This window comes from Electrophorus electricus, chromosome 18, assembly GCF_013358815.1.
Source record: "Electrophorus electricus isolate fEleEle1 chromosome 18, fEleEle1.pri, whole genome shotgun sequence".
Taxonomy (NCBI): Eukaryota; Metazoa; Chordata; class Actinopteri; order Gymnotiformes; family Gymnotidae; genus Electrophorus; species Electrophorus electricus.
This window is the reverse complement of record NC_049552.1, coordinates 11,251,366-11,273,199: the sequence shown is the minus strand read 5'-3', so window position 1 is coordinate 11,273,199 and position 21,834 is coordinate 11,251,366. Positions and strand designations below refer to the sequence as shown.

Genomic DNA, 21,834 nt, shown 5'->3' with positions numbered 1-21,834 from the left:
AAATAAATCTTCTGTTTCGATTTGAACCTTACACATACCCGTAACGATGGTGGCAAAACAAAGGATTCGCATGGCCAACGAGAAGCACAGCAAAAACATCACCCAAAGAGGCAATGTCAAAACATCGGTAAGACTGCGACGACTGAGATTCTGGGTTAAATGAAACGTATTAGAGTTGGCTTTTCCCCCGATGTAAAGTCCAAATAATGTTTGACATAGTTTAGGAAGACAATATTTCGAGAAATTCCGGCGCAAGAAAGCTGATATACATGAAAATCGTAACCTGCTTTCATTTTTAATGTGGTAACGCTGAAACTGCTCTCGTCTTTTTCCTGTTTTCTCTTTCATAGTTTAGCCTATATGAAGACGAGCAGTAGCACGTTCATTAACACAGCAGAGTATTCATGTTGGAGTTTATTATTTCCACAGAAAAATAACAACGATGACAAAGTTTCAGTGGGACCATGGCTCCTGGCACTCTTCATCTTTGTTGTATGCGGTTCAGGTGAGTAAGATCGAGAAAGTAGCCGCCCTCCAAGGTTTGTTTTTTTTTTAATCCGCAGCCACTTGTCACTACATTTCTTTTCATTTCTTGGATGGTATTAACATTAGTCAGCTAAAATTATTTGTTGATATGTCACATCTTATTAAAATCTTAATGAATCTTTATTTTGTAATTTCATAATAATTACGTGCTTTTTTTATATGATGTGAAGTTTAGCTTGTTTTATTTTAAACTAAAATAGATACGTATACAAACGTACATGATATGTAGGTAATATGAGTAGCTAATTTCATTTCAGCACAAAAGGCTACCTAGGCAATATGAAGTATATTAAGTGGGTTATATGTTAAATCCATTAAACATTAGTTTAATAATAATTTTAAAATAGTGGAACCCATGCAAGCCTAATAATTACATTGACACTATAAAAGTATTCTAATTTTGCTGGTTTGTAATATTTACCATTCAAATTAGCCATTCACCTCTAAAGGTGCAGCTGTTAAAAGTATTTCATGATTAAGGGTCAGTTTTTTTTCATTGTGCATGATTTGTGAAGGTTAAGGGAAACTCACTGATATGCATTTAGGAAGCTGAACATTCAAATTTGTCACAGCAGAAACACTTATAAATCTGATGTTTAATGTTTTATTTGTGCAGTTATACAGCATATAAAAACAAATGCAGATGTTGGTGGTAAAACTGATGTTGCCATTTCCCTCTCAACAGATTTAATCCTTTATTTAATTTTTTTTTTTTTGTCAGAAAGTTGTAAATGTTGCAGTTTTATTTGCCTTCATGAACAGTACATTTATAAAAAGTTCTTTAGTAACTGTACACTATTTAAAGAGACCTTGCATTAAAGTGACAGCGAAGATGAGGGCATTTGGCCTGATGGAAAGGTTCACTTAATGGTATGCATACCCCCCCACCCCCCGTACAAACATTATAGTCCTGCAGGTGCATCTGATCTCACAACAGTGTTTTCAATAACAACAGGAATGCCAAGATAGTCATTGATCCCCCATTTCAATTGAGAATATTCAGAATATTTTTTATTTTATTTAGTATTACATTCATTTGTGCTTTTCTATAAGAATGAAGTTTTTTGTCTGTGTGTTCAGTCATGGCTGGTCACTTTGACACTTGCTGTGTGCAAACAATGATGTGGCAGGGCCTGAGTACCGGGATTGCTGCCAACACTGTCAGCAAATTTCTGTCCATTTAGTGTTCCAAAGAGTATTTGCATTGGACATTTGACATTTTGCCCTGTGCTTTCCTTTCTTCTTGTACTCCTGTTCTGTTTGCCCCTGCTTTTTGGCAGACATTTATCTGATCCTAGCAGAGCAGTGAAATAAACAGAAAAGCTACTCTGCTTCCCAAGCTTGGAAAAATGGCTTTTGTTGTGCTGAAGAAGGAGAGTTGGAAAGGAACATAAGCATGTGCTGGAGTAAAGTTCCCGTCCACAGGCCTCTGCTTAAGTGCTTTAACAAGAGGCATTAAATATAGTTGTCATCATTGGTCTTGCAGTGTTTTAGTGGAAGCCGAAAATCACAGTCTTCCAGAATTTTTCTGTCAAGTTGTTCAGAACTAAAATGAAATGATGTAACCAGCTGAATTTCTCCCCCCCCCCCCCATCCTCAGCAATATTCCAGATCATTCAGAGCATCCGAATGGGAATGTAACAAGAAGTGAGGTTCCACTGCCCAATGGTGATTCGGCATTCCAGTGTCCACTTGCTGTTCCTGACTTTGCAACAGAGGAAATCCTGTCGGTACCTTCAGTGGCTTCCATTTAATTTAAATAATTTCTGTTCCTTCTGTCAGAGGTTGACCAATATACAATTCCTCTTTTGTGGCTTATTGTAGTGAGGAAATTTTGAAAGCTGTTAATTGCAATCTGTGATCAGTTGCAATTATTGTGTTAATAGGCTAAATAAGCTAAACCTAGAAATATTGTAAGATATGTGAAGTTTTTTTTTATATTCCTCTGATATAATTTTGCTTTTGCTTTGTTTTTTGTTTTCCTCTAAAAGAAGGGGCTTATGGTATCCCCCAACCTTTTAATTTAATATTTAAACTGACCAAACAATGGACACTTTGCACAAGGTGGAACTTTCAAAAGAAGAAACATACCTGTAAAAACCAACATCATAAAAGATGTAACACCTCTGACTTTCTTGATCACAAATGTATTTTTCTTAATTCCTTCCTGATGCTGTGATGGTTACGGCGTTTCTTATAGCTGTTTCTGAAAAGTGGATTGTCACTGGTTCCAGTGTTTGGGACTCTGTTAAGGGCTTCATCTCATTTTTGCTGCTCAGGCACATATTGCTCTTTGGCGCCCCGCCCCCCCATGGGGGCATTGACATCTACATTCTCAAAATAGACTGATGATTCTTTTGGATCATAGGGACAGCCAAGTTGAAATAAAATGTCACTCAGAACATGTTTTGTTTTTCCTTTTTGCCTTGTAGTGTGTTGAAATGGGACAAGAATAGGCCCCATTGATGTTTCTTTGTGGTATTGGGTAGAGTTTGGGGAAACAAAAAAAAACTAAATATTTACCTAGTGTGCCAAAAGCTGCAACAGACTGAAAAACTGTTGCACTAAAATAATTTTTAACAGTAGTCAGCTTCTTTCAAGTGCCTTCATGAGAAGCCATGATTGCCAAATATCATCTTGACATAACCATGAGTCATGGCCCAAAGAATACAACAGACCTGAAATAAAGATTTCTGGTGTAATGAAATTAATTATATTAGCTCCCAGCTTCATAAAAGCTTTCAAAAATCCTTTGAGCTCCATATTTTGGTGGTGAGGGCTATAAGGGACCAGAGATTCAACAAGTGTAAACAAAGCAAGGGAGACCCGCTTGGAGAATGGAGGAAATGACAAAAGGGGCATCCTGTTTGGCTCTGCTCTGCTTTAGCCGCGGTGAGGTGCAAGTTTCAAAACCCAAAGAAAGACACATCAAGAACCACAGCAGACACTGTGGAAACAAAAGATACATTAAGTTCACCAGAATACTAAACTAAAATAGCTGGAGAGTTTTAAAAACTAAAATAAAAAAGGCAGGTCTGCAGGGAATCAACTGGCAAATGAACTGATCTGAATTGTTTGCTTTAATTCAGTCGTTAGATGAGGTCATTTGGATGTTTTTTAAAATTGTGCAACATCAGCCATTTGTCATGCAGTAAATTCCCTGTCGACCTTAAACCTTTGGTATTTCTTTTACATTTGCTCATATCCTGCATTGAATGGTGGCTTTCAAATGGATCACTACCTCACGTAGTTTCTAAAGCAGTCATTAATTTTTCAAGTTACTTTTAATCTCCATCCTCTATGTCCCATATATTGTTCAATATAGAGCAAATGGTGGCAGGATTTACCAACTGGCTGTTAAAACAGATCTATTTGTCATTAATGCACTCCTAAAACAATTTGCAAGATGTGTGTCATTAAGTGAGGGTTGGTTATATACAGAACTCCGAGAATTTGAGTCTCAACACGGAAAAATAAGTGTGATCGGTGTGCATTGCCAGAGAACCTTGAGTGATATGAAACTTGCAATATATAGCTGGAGTTGCTGAAAGTGGAACAGGCATCAACAGCAGCTCTTAAACAACACTGCATTATCTAGAGTTCATATCTCCCCTCCCCACTTAAGTTAAATACACAGGAACCACTTGGACCTGAAAATGGTGGCAAGAACAATTAAATATTTGTTTTGTTTTGTCAGGAGTAGAATTTTGTGAAGGAACAGTGATCAAACATACAGCTATTTTGTGATCTGGTAAGTACTATAGGATTATTGTATAAGATGTTTAGAAAGTTTCATTCAGTGTTTTTTCTGTGTTGGGTAGAGTTGATGAACAAGTTTACTGAGCCTCCAGCAGCCTGTGTTAAATAACTAGCTAGCTAAACCTGTACAACTGTAAGAGTATGCTAGCTAATTGTTTTGCTACATTCAATGTTTTAGTTAAATGACCACTACTAGTGCTCATTATATGCCATCAATGTCTTTTCATTCAAAATGCAACATTTTCCAGCTTGTAAAGTGTTCCTTTTTTAACTGTATTATGGATAGGCTTAACAATAGGTTAAAGTTCTCATATTCAGTATCAGTGGACCAAACCCGCTAGACCCAAAGGAAATCCACACACGTTGCTGTTTCCTGAAAAAGATTGTCAGGGACCTGTCCCATGCTATACACAGTGGGTTTGTTTCCTTTCCAGAACACTCCAGACTGTACACACCTGCACAGCAAGACTGAGGAAATGTTTATTTGCCATTACTGTCACTAGACATGCCCCATGATACACCAATGCTCCTACCCCCAATACCCTTCCTGCATTTTCATCACCTCCAGCCTGTCTTCCCGATGCACCTGCTATCTGCTCCTGAAAACAAGGACCTCTGTGCAATACACATTGGTCCCATGTTCATATGATGGCTCATATGAACCTTGCACCATGGATATTTACACTGGCACAGCCTTTGCACAATTCTGTATATGTATATCTTAAACACTGTATCCATCTTACTACAGTTGTGTAATACTGTGTTTGTACTCTAGCTACTATTGTCCTAACTGTATTTATATTTTTATAATTGGCTATTTGTACTTATTTATTGTGTATGATTGTACATATCTTACATTTTGTGTACATTCTATTAAATTGCATAGCACTGTATTTGTTTTTTAAGATAGTATTTGTATAGTAATTGTTTTTATTTCATACATTTACCGTGCTGCCATGTGTGCTAGTTTACTGCTAAATTGGTTGTTTGCATAATGGCAATAAAGAATCTTGTTAGTTTAAATCCAAACATCATTACCCATAGCCCCTCTGGCATGAGTCAGGAGGACTAGGATTTATTTAGACCTTCTAACCAGATAAGAGTGAATACCACAAAATGGATGTTTGTTACAAATGGCCAAGGCTGCAGCAATATAAATTGGACTTTGTACAGTCCCAGAGAACACAGAAGAGGAATGTGCCTCAGTTGTAGTCTGTAGCCATTTTCCTCCACATTATGACATGTTTCATGGATCCTTCAACTTACTTAGTGCCCCAATCCCAAGCAGCATTGTTACAGCAAATGAAGAAAGAAATGTACTGCCTGAAAGAGACTAGCATGCCTTGCAAGCCAAATGGAAGCCATGTTATATCAATCCAATAAATCCACATCTTCTCTCTTACAGTTCTTATTATGATTGAGTCTGACTACAGAAAATTAATATAAATGCAAAGAAAGGCCTCAAAGTTGTTTGGCCTTCCATGACCCATCTCAAGATCATAAGGCACAGACAAAAGTCAGCAGTTCATGCTCAGCACCAGCATGAACATTTACCTCAGCCTGTGTCCATGCTTGATCTGCACAGCCTCCTTCTGTGTTCCTGTCTTGTACACAAAAATAGGCCAAGTCTTCAGCCTGTTCCCCCACCAATGCAATATAGTTATGATTGCCAGATTAGGCAACATAATGTTCATCCTCAGGCTACTCTCTTCCCTGGCCTTTATGGTCCCCAGCCATAGTCTGTTTCTCAGTTTAGTTCCCACCAGTCTCAGCTCCAATACAATGCCTTGGCTATTATCCCTGTGCCTCAACCTACTCGTCTTGTGAAATTACTGGAGGTTATATAGCCCCTAACCCTAATGAGTCATAAACACTTCCCATGTAGGAAGTCCTCTCTAGATTTCAAAAATTATGATCCATTTGAGTTTATCATGCTGAAAATGGCTTGGGACAATCAGATCCTTCTGAATCAGAATCTGTAACATGTAACATTCAAATATTACATTCTGTTGGATCACAATTTACTGCCTACCGTCCACTTTATTGCTTTGTCCTATGCCCATGACCACTATCTATGTTGGATGTGAATAGCAGCCCTTAGCCAACAGTATGGTCAGCCCTACCAACTGGCCCTTAAGGAACCTCCATTGTACTCCTCCCTCACGTACACCTTGGAGACACCATGGGCTTTCATTCCTTTGATGGTTGCAAGGAGTTAATGCAGCAATCAACCCTGCATTGAAGGAACAACTGTGCAAACAATAAATCCAGTTTCATTTCAATCAGCCAAATGCTCCTCACTTTAGTGAAACCCAAGAAAGGGAAATTAAGTCCATCAAGGCAGCATTTTATGTTAAATGACCTTTACCATTCACCACCATCCCATCCATCTTGCATCCACGTTGTGCCTATGATGATAAAGAACTGTGTGGATCTTTACATTATATCCCTGAGTGTTTAATCAGACATGCCATGACATTTTTCATTGCCTTAGTCCAGACCCTTCACAGCAGCAACATATCTTATGCACTTAGCAGTCTAAAAATGTTTTTGTTAAATCATATGACATGCATTCTGCCAGATTTTCCGTACTTGGTGGTCAAATGTGGTTTCTACAACAACTAATACAATGGAATGTTTACTGGTTTAAATCCCAATATGGGGGGCATCTTAAAGGTGCATATATGTATACAGTATGCAATAAAACATGCAGAACACAATACATATAGTGATTTTATTGCATGAGCAGGAAATTATACATGAGCAGTGTTACATATTTCCAGGTTAAGACTTATTTGTAGTCTAGGACTACATTTATTATATGTTTGGAAAACTGCCTGATTTCTGCACTCCGATTTGATTTTCATATGATAAAGGCACGAAGCAGAACAATTAGTTGCCATTCAGTTCATTCACTAATAGTGTGTTTCAGGATGCATTTCAAGTAAAGCAGGCACCTTCCTCTGCATGGCAGACAGCAGGCACTGGTCAGACAGCAGCCACTGGTCAGAACAGGGTGGTCTTGTGAAGGTTCACGGCTGTTCCGGAGTCAGTCTTTAGTGGCATCAGCGAAAAGTAAGAATCCCGAGAAGGTGCTGTCATCTTCGCTGCTTGAATAGACGCCATTCCAGTCACGCACTGTCTCGAGCCACACTTGGTCGCCAGTAGACAGCCGGATCAGCGCCATGTTGGAGGCCTGGTCGATGTCCTGACCGTAGAGGGAGTCGCGGGTGCGCAGCTTGCGAATGCCGTTCACCAACAGGGCTGCCCTCAGCGGGCGGTTACGCACAGTGATGTAGTAGGAGAAGACGTAGACGCCTCCATAGGTGCAATTGAACTTGCTGATGTTGGAGTCCCAGTGGCCCTCCTCATTGTAGATAATCTTGTCAAATCTGACGGGTTGACCAGGGGGAGGAAACGATCTGCTGGGGAAGAGACCCACACTGAAGGCTGAGCGCTTCTGAATGAACGGCTCGCCCTTGGAGCCCTTCACCCCCCTTTGGCCCCGGAGGCCTTTCACACCACGGATGCCTTTCATACCGTGCATGCCTCTTTGGCCTGGTGGTCCAGGTTGTCCTTTTGTACCCTGCTGTCCATGTGGACCCTGTGGGCCAAGATCTCCCTTCTCACCCTTAGTGCCTGGAGGCCCGTCTGTGCCATTTATTCCTGGCATGCCTATGTCACCCTTTGGACCTGGTGGTCCGGGTTCACCTTTGTCACCTTTCTCTCCCTTGTCCACAGTAGAAGATTCTCCCATTTCCCCTTTTTCTCCCTTTTCCCCTTTCGTGCCATTGTATCCCCCAGGCCCCATTAAGCCAGGCATGCCTGGTTCACCAGCTTCTCCCTTGGTTCCATTCTGGCCAGGTTCCCCTGTGTCTCCTGGGTCACCTTTCAGTCCTGGAGGACCAATGTCCCCTTTGTCCCCTCTAAGTCCTTGTTCACCTACAGACATAAAAAGAGAATAGTGGCACTCCAAAAAAATGTCATTACTCAGGACAGTCATTCGAGTCAATTTATGAAGTTATGGACATTTAAACCTTTTTTAGCCTTATTACCCTTATTACAGAACCCACCCTTATCTCCTTTTGTCCCTGCAAGACCTGGTACTCCTGGCAACCCCTTCTCACCCATGTCCCCTGAAGAAAAAAAGTTGGCAGTTAAAACATTCATGACTAAATATGGGCTGGGTTGATTAATTATTTGATGAATGAATTATCTGAAGCATAAAGATTTCCTTTTATTGTTACATTATTTACAAACACTAATGACACCGGAGCCAGTATAAAGCCTCAGAGTGGGCAGTAGAGTTAAGATTCCTTTTATGACACGTCATCAAGCAATTTCTTGATATTGCCTTTACTAAGGAGCATAACTTTCTCTTGAGGATAACTTTAATAGTTTCACATGTTCTGCAAAGAAACATTGTTTATTTTGGTTGTTTGCTCATTTATTTGTCTGTCTTCATTAATAAGAGTGCATAACATAGGAAGAGCTTTTATTCTCATTAGCATTAAATATAAATTCATTTATTTTAAGAAATACAATAATCCTATATATTAACTGCACAACAAGACTGCTTCTTTTAGCAACTTTTTATTCACATTCCCTAAAAATATATTAATAATTCTGGAACTTTGTTTTCGAACATCTGTTGCATGGTTTCTCTGAAGATTAATAATATTAATTGAAGCAATTCTTCAGCTCCACATTGACAGATTTATAAAACTAACCTGGCCATATGTCAATTGAAAATTATCCATTGACTTTTTAATGCCATTAAAACAGCGCTGAAAGGTTCCTAGATCCTGATATTTTGTAGTAGGAATCTTGCTCAGGACTAATATTACATTCTAGAAACATGAAAAACCATGAAAAGTGGGAGGGAGTTTACTGACCTTTAGCTCCTGGCGACCCAGGAGCTCCAGGCAGACCTATTTCTCCCATTGGTCCCCGAGGTCCTGTCTCTCCTTTTTGTCCTGAAGCACCTGACATGAGACAATAGAAGAAAAAGGAAAATGAGCATGGGCTGTGCAAAACACAGCAGTTAAGTAGTTAATTATATTCAGAGCATCAACACTCAGACATTCATGCTCTCATCTGGACCAAAAAAGCCCAAAGATTCAATATATGACATAAAATATTTGCTCAGTATCTAATGCTTATATGAACAGTTTTGAGAGTACAGATCTCCTTGACGAATATTTTCCACCTTCATCTTTTATCTTTGCTTCTGTTTTATATCTTTAATTTTCACTGTCTGACCTGTTGACCCCTTCTCTCCGATGGGTCCTGGAGGGCCCCTCTCTGGTGGACAGCACTCACAGAAGTTAAAGAAGCACTCATTGTAGTCCAGTGTGTAGTTCCTTGGGCCCACTCCAGGGGGCAGCATAGCCTCGGTGTGGTAGTCCAAGGAGTATGCCTCGCTAGGGTAGGTGGTACTGTCAGTGGGAGACGAAGAATAAGCATCCATAGGAGACTCAGTTGTCTCCTTGGTGGAGGGGACTGCAGTGATGGTGGTGGTCTGGCGGGCACCCAGACGGGAAGGTAGCGTTTGGTGGGTGCCTTCTCCACCTTGAGGGGGCTTCTTAGTGGCCTTCAACCGAAGTCGATGCGGGTTCATGGAGGCTGACACCTCTGCCACTGCGGCTGCTACCGAGGCCGTCACAAGAATGACCAGTTGGAGAGAACTGGGCATTTTTTTGACAGCAGTGTAAATCAACAGCTTGTAAGCTACAATATGCAACAGGAGATAAAAATGAGAAAATGGACTGTGAAGGTCAATAAAGGTTAAAAACATTACATTTCTGTGACACAGTATACTGGGGTTCAAACACCATCCTTAATTAAAATCTACAAAAAGAATAAATCAGATGACATTCATCCAAACTATCTTAAAGGGATTAAAGACGATCAGAAAATAAATACTGATTTATTGCATCAATGACAAAGTAGAGCCTCACCAGTATATTGTATCGATACCCCCAAAAAATTTATATACACATTAAATATAGAAATGTGTATAGAAAGCCAACACCACATTACACTTTCTGAGGAGTCTGAGAAGAGCTTGGGTGGTCAGCTCAGACCTGATAACAATATATACTGATTACATCCATTGTGCAGTAGAGTATGCCTGCCCAACATGGCATGGAAATCTGAAACAATCTCTGTTAAACCTGTTTGAGAGTGTGCAGAAACGAGCAGAGCATATTCTATTTATCAAATTACCTACCTGACCAGAGAGAATATGGTCACTCTGAAAGGAGTTTACTTTCAGCCTTTTAATCTTTTAGAGAGTAGCTACCACCTTCTGTGGCCTAGACATCTGTCTAGGAACCAGGAACAAAAGCAAATTGAGAAGATTTTGTAAATACTCGCACAATTCAGTTTCACATTTGTGGGTGTTAGGGGCAAAGTTCCCCAACGAAAGTGGAAAAACTGAATATAGTTTTTCTATCCCCCAGCCCCAACTCTTAACTCTTAGTACTGTTGATCATGTTTAAGTATGTAACATCCCAGCAAGCATCTCTGTGTAATTTGTTCTTGTTGTGAAATTATTGTATGGCAACTGGTTATAGGGGAGCTGATAGACATCAAACATATGAAAATACTACTGAATGACAGTGAATTGAATATTTGCTAGTATATTTAATGGCATGTTTATTTCACATAAAACAGCATCAACAGCTGAAGACTGGTAGTAGATGGTGAATATACACATGTATAGTAAGTTTAAGAATAAGAGGTGTAAATTGTAGTCCCTATGGCAGACTCAGGATGTACTGCTACTGTAGCAAAGTCACACTAACATATTAGGTTAGTGGCTCATTTATTCAGATGTCTCCAATACATCGATAAAATAAGTAAAACCAGTAGACATTTGTATTAGTAGCTAACTGAATTAATAAAAGTAGTTTGCTGCTAATTATTACTCATGCAATGGTTGACATGCCAGTCATGAACTAGACGTTAGATGCCCATTTCTAGCACCACAATAGTACTGGGTGACGTTATCTGCTGTAGTTGGGAACATGTTTAGTGTTTATAACTATATCTGAAGCCTACAGTATGACTGTGCCTATGGACATAGAGGCTTTGATCACTACGACGTGGACAAGAAATAGTCATAAGGAGAAGTAAATAAAGTAAAATGTATGTTTATAGGACTGTAATGATACTGACTAAAACCAATATTTCTTTAACCAGTAAAATCTGCCCTTTGCAGATTTGTATATTTTCTCACTACTTTTTCAAACAGACAGTTTGAGTCTAATAGTGTTAATCTCTAAAAAGGAGATTCACTTAAAACTCATTAATAGTGTAAGCTGGAAATTGTGCTCTTACTTACCTTGTTGATGAGCTTGGCTTCTTCTCTCTCCTCCCTAACCTGAGGGAAAGCCACACCACATTTACCACCTTTTAACAGCCTGGGCCTCCTCGTCCCTGTGGGCCCAACCAATAGGAGGGTGCTCAGGTACAGGGCAGGTGGGGTGCACTTGGCATGGGTTTCAAGGTGGGATACCTGAGCAGAAGCTAATGTCACGTTTTTGAGGCAGTATCGAATCATTCTGCCTCATTCTCATGCATCTGCACACCTATTAAACTGTACCACATTAAAGGGAAAACAGTGTACTCATTTACACACACCCACACACACAGCTTACCAGCTATAATGCAGCATACACGCAACTCGCATTTGGCATACCTTTACTGGATTGATTAATATATGCTATGCTGGACTTACTTATTACAAAAATTATCAGTTGAAAAGAAATACAGCCACAAAGGTTTCAAAGAGAAAACTTTACAAAAAACTATTCAAAATGATAAGTCCAAGGTTGAACAAGTCATGGTTTTCCCAAGGATCAAAGGCAATCAGGAACATGGGGGATTTGAGCTCAGTCTCTATGGTATCAACATAAACCACACAAGAGTCAATGGCCACGTATCTTACACCCCTTCAAACACTCCCACCAAGTACTACCATTTCACCAAAACAGCTGTGCTTCAGACACACATTGTACTTTCCAGAAACAGTAAACATGCAAAATTTCCTAAATTAAACCCAGGGTCAAGACTTTGTCAATGTCTAGAGAGACTTGGCCTAAATTCAAAGCTCTCAGAATTCCCAGTGACCTCTCAATTTGGCAGAAGCTCAAAAGGAAGCTGAATAATCAAAGACCAAAGTCATGGCAACCTTCCCGAAGCCTACCTACAGGAAATTCAGCACTCATCACCTTTAGGTTCCTAGGGGGTTCCTGACTAAGAACTGTGGGCTAGGTGGTCATAACATAAACTGTTCTCATGGTTGTGATTAGATACCCCACCACCCTTTTGCTTTACATCTGCCTTCAAACCTAACAGTAAACTATAGGAGATGGTATATGATCAGAAATGCTTGTGTTCAAGACAGGATGCTAAAACTGACTGTGGCCTTGATGCTTGTACAAGGTACCAGTTGTAGGTGTCAGAATGTCATTTATTGCTATTACAAGCAGACTACTAATAATAATATGTACTGGCTGTCTTATTTGTACTGCCAGTATCTATTGACCAGGATGACATATCTTTAGCAGAATCCATACATTTGAATTCACACCGAGGAGACGCCCTATCCTTGTGTTTCAGTGGACACAAGGGCTCTATTTTTGAGATGAAGATGGGGGCTACTGGGGGTGGGGGGGGGGGGCAAAGACTTATGTACTGTTACATGAGCTTCTGATACCCAGCCCCTACAGAGGCCATACATTAACTTCAAGAGGCTCAAGCACCCTGGCTAAATGGCCCAGTCTGACTGCCAACTAAAGAACCTTTACCCAGCTTCACCAACTCTGGCTCCACCATGACAGGCTTCTTGCTTGTCCTGTCCATGTTTTGGCATCAGTGTTCAAATTAGCATATTTTTTTTCTTCGTAATTTTTACTGAATGTACAATGTGATTGACATTTGTTCATGTTAATGGTATATGACAAATAGAATGATTTTAATCCAATAAAATGCTTTATTTGAAGGATTTTTTTTCTTCCCACCTTTGTCATATTTTCAGCATGTGTTTCTTGTTGCATGACAGTACAGGGGGTGGGGAGAGGAGGGTTGTGGGGATGTTTAGAATAGGTCTAAATAATAAGATTAAACTGTCAAATTCAATCAAGTAAGCCTACAAAAAATAAAGTATTACACTGGATTATAGATATTCTCCAGTCTAAATGTAATGCAGTGACCCCCCCCACCCCCCCCCCCATGTTCTACAAAACTTGTGATGACCGCCATTAGGATCAGACAGACTTCATTACTTACTTCAGTCTAGTCAGACTGTACACTAGGCTATTACACTACGTAAAGAAATAGATTGTGCACTGTTGTCCTCATAACTGGAGCATTGCCAGATACAGCCTCTGAGTCCTGAAGTTATAGATGGAAACCGGCACAGCAGGGGTTCAAATGGAAAACTTTAGTACAATTTTATGTTGATAAACAGTGTTTTACCTGCGAAAGTGAACAACAAAATCCCACCATTTAATTAATGCTTAAAAGTCACGAGTCCAGCTGACCTTATCTAAACATTACAGCATTCAGCACTAGACATTTGTTCCACATAACCCACAATTATAATAAAGAATACCCATGTTGTGCAATGTCTTTATTGCATGTTTATTAATTACGTTTACTGGTCTGGCAGCCAGACCAGTAAACGTCCCAGTAATGTTCAAACTATTTACAAAATACACAAAGTGCTCGTTGTAACAAATGGTTATATGCAAAAATGGAAATATTTCACAAACAGACGTCAAGTATCCAAAGGGCAATCCAAATCAGAGACAAACGCAAAACCCTTAACTAAACAAACAAAACGAACGAACATACACAATAGCCAGCTAAGCAAGGTGGACAAACGTCGCTTTCGACACCCTCACCAGTCCCTCTTATGCACGAGCATCCGGGGGTAGTCAGGTGTCACCAATCGGAGCAGTCGGAAGGGTTGTAGGAATACCGGGACTGGAACAGACGGGCTGGCTAGCAAACCTGCTCAACAGAGCAGAACACACAAAAAGAGGCATCTTACAGGGGCCAAAGCAATATACTATTATATTATAGCCTAATACCAGAGACAAAGTAAAAGGCCTGTGTTATAAATCTATAGAACAACTAATACATTTGAATTTGGGTAAATTCTGGAATGCATTAATTAATCATTCTTCCACAATGTCATTGAATTGAACTTCTGCAGTGGCTCTCCTCTTCAAAGTGGAAAGGGATGAGCAGAAATGATGATTTATATATATATATATATATATATATATATATATATATATATATATATATATATATATATATATATATATATATATAAGTAGGCTATCTATCTAGGCTATCAATAAGAAATTTGCAGCTCTTTGTTTAAACCTGCTATGAATAAATGTGTTCTCGTCTTTCAGGTTTTCCCGCAAGCTTGCTGTCAATAAACACCGCATGCGACGGCGTCGCTGTTGGATGTTTTAGAGGGTTTTTGTTAGCTCTTCCGGACCCTGTGTAGACAGATGATCTCATTGTTGTGACCTACAATAGCAAGAGTGCGCTAGTCAGTGTACGTCGGCGAAACCTAAGACTGATGTTTATGGTTTTTCGGGGGAAAATGGATTTATCACTGTTGATGTGTAACGGGAAATCTGTCTTCAACCTATCTATAGGAGTCAAACGCTTGCTGCGGACTGAATAATAGTCTAGTCTGGGTTTCTCATTTTGCAGCTGTTCGCCGGGATGACAGCAGCAACCCTGCTCTGCAAGTCCAAGAAATCTGTAAAGCCAAACGTCCGGTAGTCTGGAGTGCAGAAAGCAGCCTGATTTTCGTCGTGTCATCGATGTGCTGACGTTTGTCTTAAGATAGCCTTAACACAGACCTGTCCGTTCTTCGCCTAATGGAGTAATTTGAAGCCTGTGTTATACTCAACAGCCACCGTCTCCCTTGCGTGTGATGATAGGAGACACAATGACGCTGTTGTCTCTTTTGGGTCGCATCATGCGTTATTTTTTACTCAGGCCAGAGACCTTGTTTCTGTTATGCATAAGCTTGGCACTGTGGAGTTATTTTTTTCACACGGACGAGGTGAAGACCATCGTCAAGTCCAGTCGGGATGCCGTAAAAATGGTTAAGGGTAAAGTGGCGGAGATGATGATGCACGACAGACTTGGGGGTCTGGACGTCCTGGACGCGGAATTCTCCAAGACGTGGGGCTTCAAAAACAGCAATGTAGCAGTATACTCTATCCAGGGCCGGCGCGACCACATGGAGGACCGCTTTGAGGTCCTGACGGATCTTGTTAATAGGAGTCACCCGTCAATATTTGCTATTTTTGACGGACATGGTGGTGAGGTAAGCATGCGTTTTAAACAAGCACAAAAAATATAAAAAAAATATTTTGACATGTTTTGAGACGCTCGAGTTAGCGTTTCTTTGACATTTTTACACAAATAACAAAATTCTATAAACTCAATAGGCACGGGGACATTTGTCTAACTATGATCAATAATATAAAGATGAATAATGTCAGGGGTTAGCCTGTATGCCTTGTTTTGTTTTTTGTTTTTTTGCTTTTTTTTTTTGGCGAATGATCACAGAGCCAGAGTGCACCCAAAGGCGCAAAGGCTTTGTTTAAAAGTGCTAATTTCAAGAGACAATAAATTCGATAGATGCATATCTGCTGTATTCAGTAAATTTCCCTCCCCCAGTCTGCCACTAGCACTTTATAGCCCAGTCCCTATGGGATTACAACAGATGCTCAGTTTTTCTAATTTCATTATGTAGACACCTATATTTTTCTGATGCTAGATAAGTATTGACTTTTGACTAAAAGTTCTAGTTCTAATAATATATGGAATTACGCACTATAATGACTAAAACGTAGACTCAAGCAAAGCAGTAAGTACTCTTCATAATGCTACATTTGGACCCATTAACCAATTTTAAATAAAATCCTTGGTGAATGGTCCTAGCAAGCAAAGATAAGTTTATGGGCTGATATTCATACTTGTTCACTCACACGATTATTGGCTCAATTCAGAGTGCTCAGAACAATTTAGAATGCACCAACATGTACTAGGCAACATGATTCATTGACGATTTGGAGTTTTCTTTAGGTTAGGTCTACTCTGTTTCACATGCTATGAAATACTTTCATCGCCATCACTCTAATTTGGGTAATGTTAGCCTGTATTCTGCAAGGGCTTTTGAAAATTACTGGGCTGTAAATGATGTAGGGCAGATGAGCAGCTGGAGAAGTGTATCTTCGTAAGTGATGGTTAGAGAAAGATGTTTATTGTTTTGCTTGCTCAGTTAGGAGTCTAGATTCACCGCAGGCATGATATTTATTTTCTAGACTTGATTGGTTCTAAAGGCCCAAGGCAAGCAGTAATGAGGCATGATGTGATACTGTGAAAGACACTTTAGAAAGATGATAGAAGGACAGGAGTGTGGATCACTACAAGTGTAAGCATATTTTCTGCCTTGACAAGCTAGAGTAGCTTGGCTCAATGTGTGTTTAACTGATGAATATTTGAGAAATTATTAAGCCTCTCAATGAGTCTTTTCAGGCACCTGCAGCTGGCCGCCGTTCAATCTGCTAGGCTTACACTTTCTCCCAAAGACAGAGAAAAAGCGCTCTGGTTTCCAGCATAAACCACGATCAACACAGGCTCCGAAGCATGCAAGATACTGCACTTTTCACTTTCAATTCAACTACTACAGCCATTTCTTTGTTTCTGCATTGAGCAGGGTGTTTGGCAAGTACCACGAAATGACATTGAGACACCTTGTCTCTTTATTACAGCTGCTTTGAGCAGAAGGATGGATGGTTGGAATGTTATTTAAATAAAAGAAAATGGCACATGGGAGTTTTTTTATTTAGCAATTTAAATGACCATAAATGTCAAACTACCCATTCAAAACCATTTTAGCCCAGTTATCCAGGAGTGTAATATGAAGCTTTTAGGAAAATTTTCCATAATCTTGAGTCTTGTATTTCTTGTGACACCATTTCCACAAATCCTCCTATTCTGTCTCTTAAGTGCTGGGAAAATGTGACTTTGATAAATGGCCTGTTCTTAGTAATGGCTATTACTGGAAATCACAGAACTCTTCCTCTGCAGTTTATCACAGACTTAATATCCAGAAATAGATTTGAGCTATGGCAGGTGGTAACTTGCATAAAGAAAGTCACTGTTTTCATATAAAACAAGTTTCCCTTTGGCTAACTTCAAGCCCATGGCCAGCTAATAATGTCAGCTAAATGTATAGGTTGTGGTAAGATAGAGCTACAGAAACTGTCCTCTCAGGTAAGTAGAAAGAAAAAAAAAAAAAAAAAAAAAAAATCTCAAACATTACATCCTGCAGGCCTGCAAGGGGTTTGGTGTAATTATGTGGGTGAAAACTCATGGGACAAGACCTCTGACTCTAATTACTAAATGTGTTTGTTTAATCAGCCATAGCATTGAGCTTCTGATGTGGTAATGACTTATAATCCCTGTCTGGTCACTCTTGACTTGAATTACGATCCATTAAACTGGAATGCTAAACAAGGAGAAGTGGGCTAGATAAAAATAATATGACTATGGAGTTGAAATGCAACAGATGCAGTGCTTTAGCAAACTGCATGGTACATTGAAGCCTGACAAGAGAGAGAGAGAGAGAGAGAGAGAGAGAGAGAGAGAGAGAGAGAGAGAACTCTGTATATATATATATATATATATATATATATATATATATATATAATGTGTGTGTGTGTGTGTTTTCAGGTCACCATTATGCCCCTCTGCGCTCATGGGTCTTCCAGTCACAGTGATGACCAGACCCTTTTCGTTATTCAGCTTGAAACTGGAAATAAAATGTCATTACATTATTTACATTTTGAAATATAAATGATCACATTTAGCTTATAATTATGTTCACTTGCTAAACAGCCATTCTTGCAAAAATAGTGACTGTGACTGGGAGGGACTTGCCCTTACTTGTATTACAGAGTAATGCATTATTTATGTCCTGCTGCTGTTGAGGGTGGGGTGGGGGGGGGGGGGAAATCACCTTTAAAAAATTCAAACAGTTTACCGGGAATAATCGGTAAATTTATGGAGAGTGTTTTCTCTCAGTGACCTCACTGTAGTGCTCTACCTTCTGTTTACTCAGCAGAAATGTGCAGTATCTTATTTTAAATAATGCACAGGGGAAAAAACACTCTTGCCCAAGCAGCAATTTAAAGCCATGCTATTGGATCCTTTGTTCTTAGGGTACCAATTATGTCCTGTGTTGTTAGAGTACCAATTATATTTGCCTCTCTGATTTCATTATTGTCAAGGCAGGGCTGAGGCATGGAATCAATCGTTGAAATGCACAGTAGAGAGAATAGATATGACAAGTAATGAGTGTGTGCCAAACTGAGTATTCAGTAGTGACTCATGCTGGAGTGTTCATCTCTTTCTCTCGTTCTTTCTTCTTTATTTTTTTCTTTACCTCTTTGCATTTTTTGGCAGCTTCCCTCTGACAAGGGCTTTGAAGTTGTGAGGAATTTAATTAATTATTCCATAAGTCCTAACCTGATGTGAAACTGCAGAGTACGTATTATGTATGGCGCAGATACTAGTGACAATCTCTGTGATGAGTTTTGAATATTGGCATTAGAAATCATCATTCTTGTTATTATTATTATTTGTAATATCAAGCTTGTATCCAACTGCTCTCACTGATTATTCAGAGATTAGGAAAGTCGGCAGCATTTACAGTTTAAAGTGCATTAAAAGTGCTTCCTTTGGGCACCAAGGTCTGTGTTTGTCCAAAAAGGTCTCGTACCTTGAAAAAGACTCTGCCATGCCCCTGGCCCACCCTAGTCCCACCCCGTGGGAGGAAAGATTGATGGCTGTTTCTTCGTGCAGGCAGCTGCTGACTATGCGAAGGCACACTTGCCCGAGAGCCTCAGACAGCAACTGCAATCCTACGAGCGTGAGAAGAAGGACGGCCTCTTCTCCTATGCCTCCATTCTGGAGCAGCGTATTCTGGCCGTGGACCGCGACATGGTGGAAAAGTTCTCTGCCTCACACGAGGAAGCAGGTGTTTTAAAGCATGCACCGGGCAAAAGACTACTTTCCATACACAATGAGTGGTCACTTTATTAGTTACACCTACTTCATGACTACACCTATAAGCTAGCAACCCTTTTGCATTCTATAGCTGTCCTTTATGAATGCATTTGAATACACATATACACACATATATACATCTCAGTGTATGCGCTATTAACAAGTGCATTTACAATATGTATGCATATTAAAATAATCCAGCTAACCCCTGACCTTGGGTCAAAATTAGATGGACAAAAGTTATAACATTTCTTTATATATGAATATTTATGGCCCTTCCCTCCTGGCCTCTGTTTCAAGGTACGACTTGTTTAGTGGCCCTGCTTTCTGATCGTGAGCTGACTGTGGCCAACGTGGGCGACTCTCGTGGTGTCCTGTGCGACAAGGATGGGAATGCTGTGGCTTTGTCTCACGACCACAAGCCCTACCAGCTGAAAGAGCGCAAGAGGATCAAGAGGGCAGGTGAGGGCCTCGGTGCTGCCCTCATCTGGGTGCCTCTGGTAGTACAGCATCCTTTCAGGTTCCCGTTACAAAGAGGTCAGAAATGGCAGTCTTCAATGGATCCATCTCACGCTTAGAGTGAGAAATCAATAGTTTGCAGGCAAATGATAGGATATAAGATGAAGCCATTTGTAATAGGTTAGTTTGTAATAGGTTAATTTGCTACTCCAGGGCACTTTTATAGCTCAGAATGTTGTTTGAAAAGTTGTGTGAAGGGACCCTTCTTCACCCACCAGGGGGCTTCATCAGTTTCAACGGCTCATGGCGTGTTCAGGGCATCCTGGCCATGTCTCGCTCACTTGGTGACTACCCGCTGAAGAACCTCAATGTGGTCATCCCGGACCCAGACATCCTGACCTTCGACCTGGACAAGCTGCAGCCCGAGTTCATGATCCTGGCTTCAGACGGCCTGTGGGATGCCTTCAGCAATGAGGAGGCAGTGCGATTCGTGCGTGAGCGCCTAGATGAGCCCCACTTCGGCGCCAAGAGCATCGTCCTGCAGTCTTTCTACCGTGGCTGCCCCGACAACATCACGGTCATGGTTGTAAAGTTCAAGGGTGCCGCCGGCACCAAGGCTGGACAGTAGGACATCTGGTTCAGAGTCCACTGCCTCACTCTTTCTGCTCAGAAGGAACACCTGGAACTTCAGAGGCCAACAGCACTTTTTTAAAATACACACTTCTTCATGTACGACATGCTGACTAATGTTGGTTTTTGCCAAATAGTGCCAAATGGATACCCAAATGGACACAAAAGCTTTTTTCCATAATGTAGCCCACTGGACTTTGACATGATACTTTACTTGAATGCTTACTTGGAAGAGCATAATTAAGTGCAAATTACTAAGGAATTAAAATGCTCTTATTCTTTAATGGGGAAAGTGTGAGGTATGAATATCAACTGTTGCCTAAATGTTCAATATGGATCTGTATTCATTTCCATTGATACTGCTCACAATCCCCCATGTAAGGGTTATTTAATCCATATTAATTAAAGGAAATAACAACAAAAAATGTTGCTCTGTATATCACACTTGTTGATGGTGGTCAAAGGAGTCTATAAACTGGCCTTGGCCATATTTAATGATAGTTCAATTAGTCCCATAATGAACACAGAGCCCTTTTTGGGGGGGAAGTTTGTGTGCGTGTGTGCGTGCGTGCATGCACACACATATGTGTGATAGTTAATGTTGCCTACATGGAAGTGCAGAAAATGAGATTACCTAAAAGTGTAACTACTGCAGAACACTGGACTCCAGCATTTTATAGCTTGCTTTAATTCTTTATCTAAAACTTTATTTTAGAATTGCACTTTATTAAGTTTATTACAGCAATATATACACTAAAAATGTAAACTCCAGCCTTATTGGCTATTAATCCCAAGAGATATTTCTTAATACCCACTGTAATTAAATTGAACCTAATACAAAAGGCATGAAGTAATGAGTGAGAACCATTTGTTCTTAGAGTGTAGGACCAATTGTGCAAAGTGCTGTAAATCTCCTGTTACAAACTAGTGAAAAACAAAACAAAACATAGGATTAGCTCTACTTATTATAAAAGGGAGAATTATAAATGCACATATAGTATATAATACTGTGCTCAGTCCTGTAGTGACACTGCTGGAAAGCTTCCTTTGTTGCAGTAAAATTGGCCTGTCATTCATAGTGACCACTGGATTTTTTGTTGCTTAATATTTTTCACTCTTGTGGCTACTGCATTGTACACAAAAGCACGTTCGGTGTCAAATCCATTGGTTTTGTTTAAATGCGTAATGTCGTGAGACGCAATAGTGTTGGTAATAGTAGATTATGACAAAAAGGTCTCAGCTGCCTCAGAGTTATTTGACATTTTGGTTCATGTGTTTAGAATGTTCTGTGGGTATGGAACATTGAGGCAACAACCC

The 21,834-nt window shown here is 40.0% G+C and overlaps 3 protein-coding genes across 4 annotated transcripts; 2 read left to right on the top strand and 1 right to left on the bottom strand.

Annotated features, from left to right (window-relative positions):
- Positions 1-24: 24 nt before the first annotated feature.
- zgc:92744 (uncharacterized protein LOC436846 homolog) lies at positions 25-2,948 on the top strand. Its single transcript, XM_026998308.2, has 3 exons — positions 25-127; positions 430-505; positions 2,147-2,948. Exons 1-3 carry the CDS (start codon positions 47-49, stop codon positions 2,185-2,187), a joined length of 198 nt encoding a protein of 65 aa, XP_026854109.1. The 5' UTR covers positions 25-46; the 3' UTR covers positions 2,188-2,948.
- A 4,406-nt stretch (positions 2,949-7,354) lies between these two features.
- otol1a (otolin 1a) lies at positions 7,355-10,021 on the bottom strand. Its single transcript, XM_035536424.1, has 4 exons — positions 9,568-10,021; positions 9,201-9,290; positions 8,379-8,441; positions 7,355-8,247 (listed from the first exon to the last, which is right to left on the bottom strand). Exons 1-4 carry the CDS (start codon positions 9,998-10,000, stop codon positions 7,355-7,357), a joined length of 1,479 nt encoding a protein of 492 aa, XP_035392317.1. The 5' UTR covers positions 10,001-10,021.
- A 4,796-nt stretch (positions 10,022-14,817) lies between these two features.
- On the top strand, positions 14,818-21,650 carry ppm1la (protein phosphatase, Mg2+/Mn2+ dependent, 1La). Of its 2 annotated transcripts, none has more exons than XM_026998332.2 (4): positions 14,818-15,676; positions 19,225-19,399; positions 19,729-19,965; positions 20,166-21,650. In XM_026998332.2, exons 1-4 carry the CDS (start codon positions 15,278-15,280, stop codon positions 20,513-20,515), a joined length of 1,161 nt encoding a protein of 386 aa, XP_026854133.2. In that variant the 5' UTR covers positions 14,818-15,277; the 3' UTR covers positions 20,516-21,650. The 2 variants fall into 2 exon arrangements, with proteins under 2 accessions (XP_026854133.2, XP_026854135.2); XM_026998334.2 differs by having other exon boundaries at positions 14,820-15,676; positions 19,729-19,890.
- The last annotated feature ends 184 nt before the right edge of the window (positions 21,651-21,834 follow it).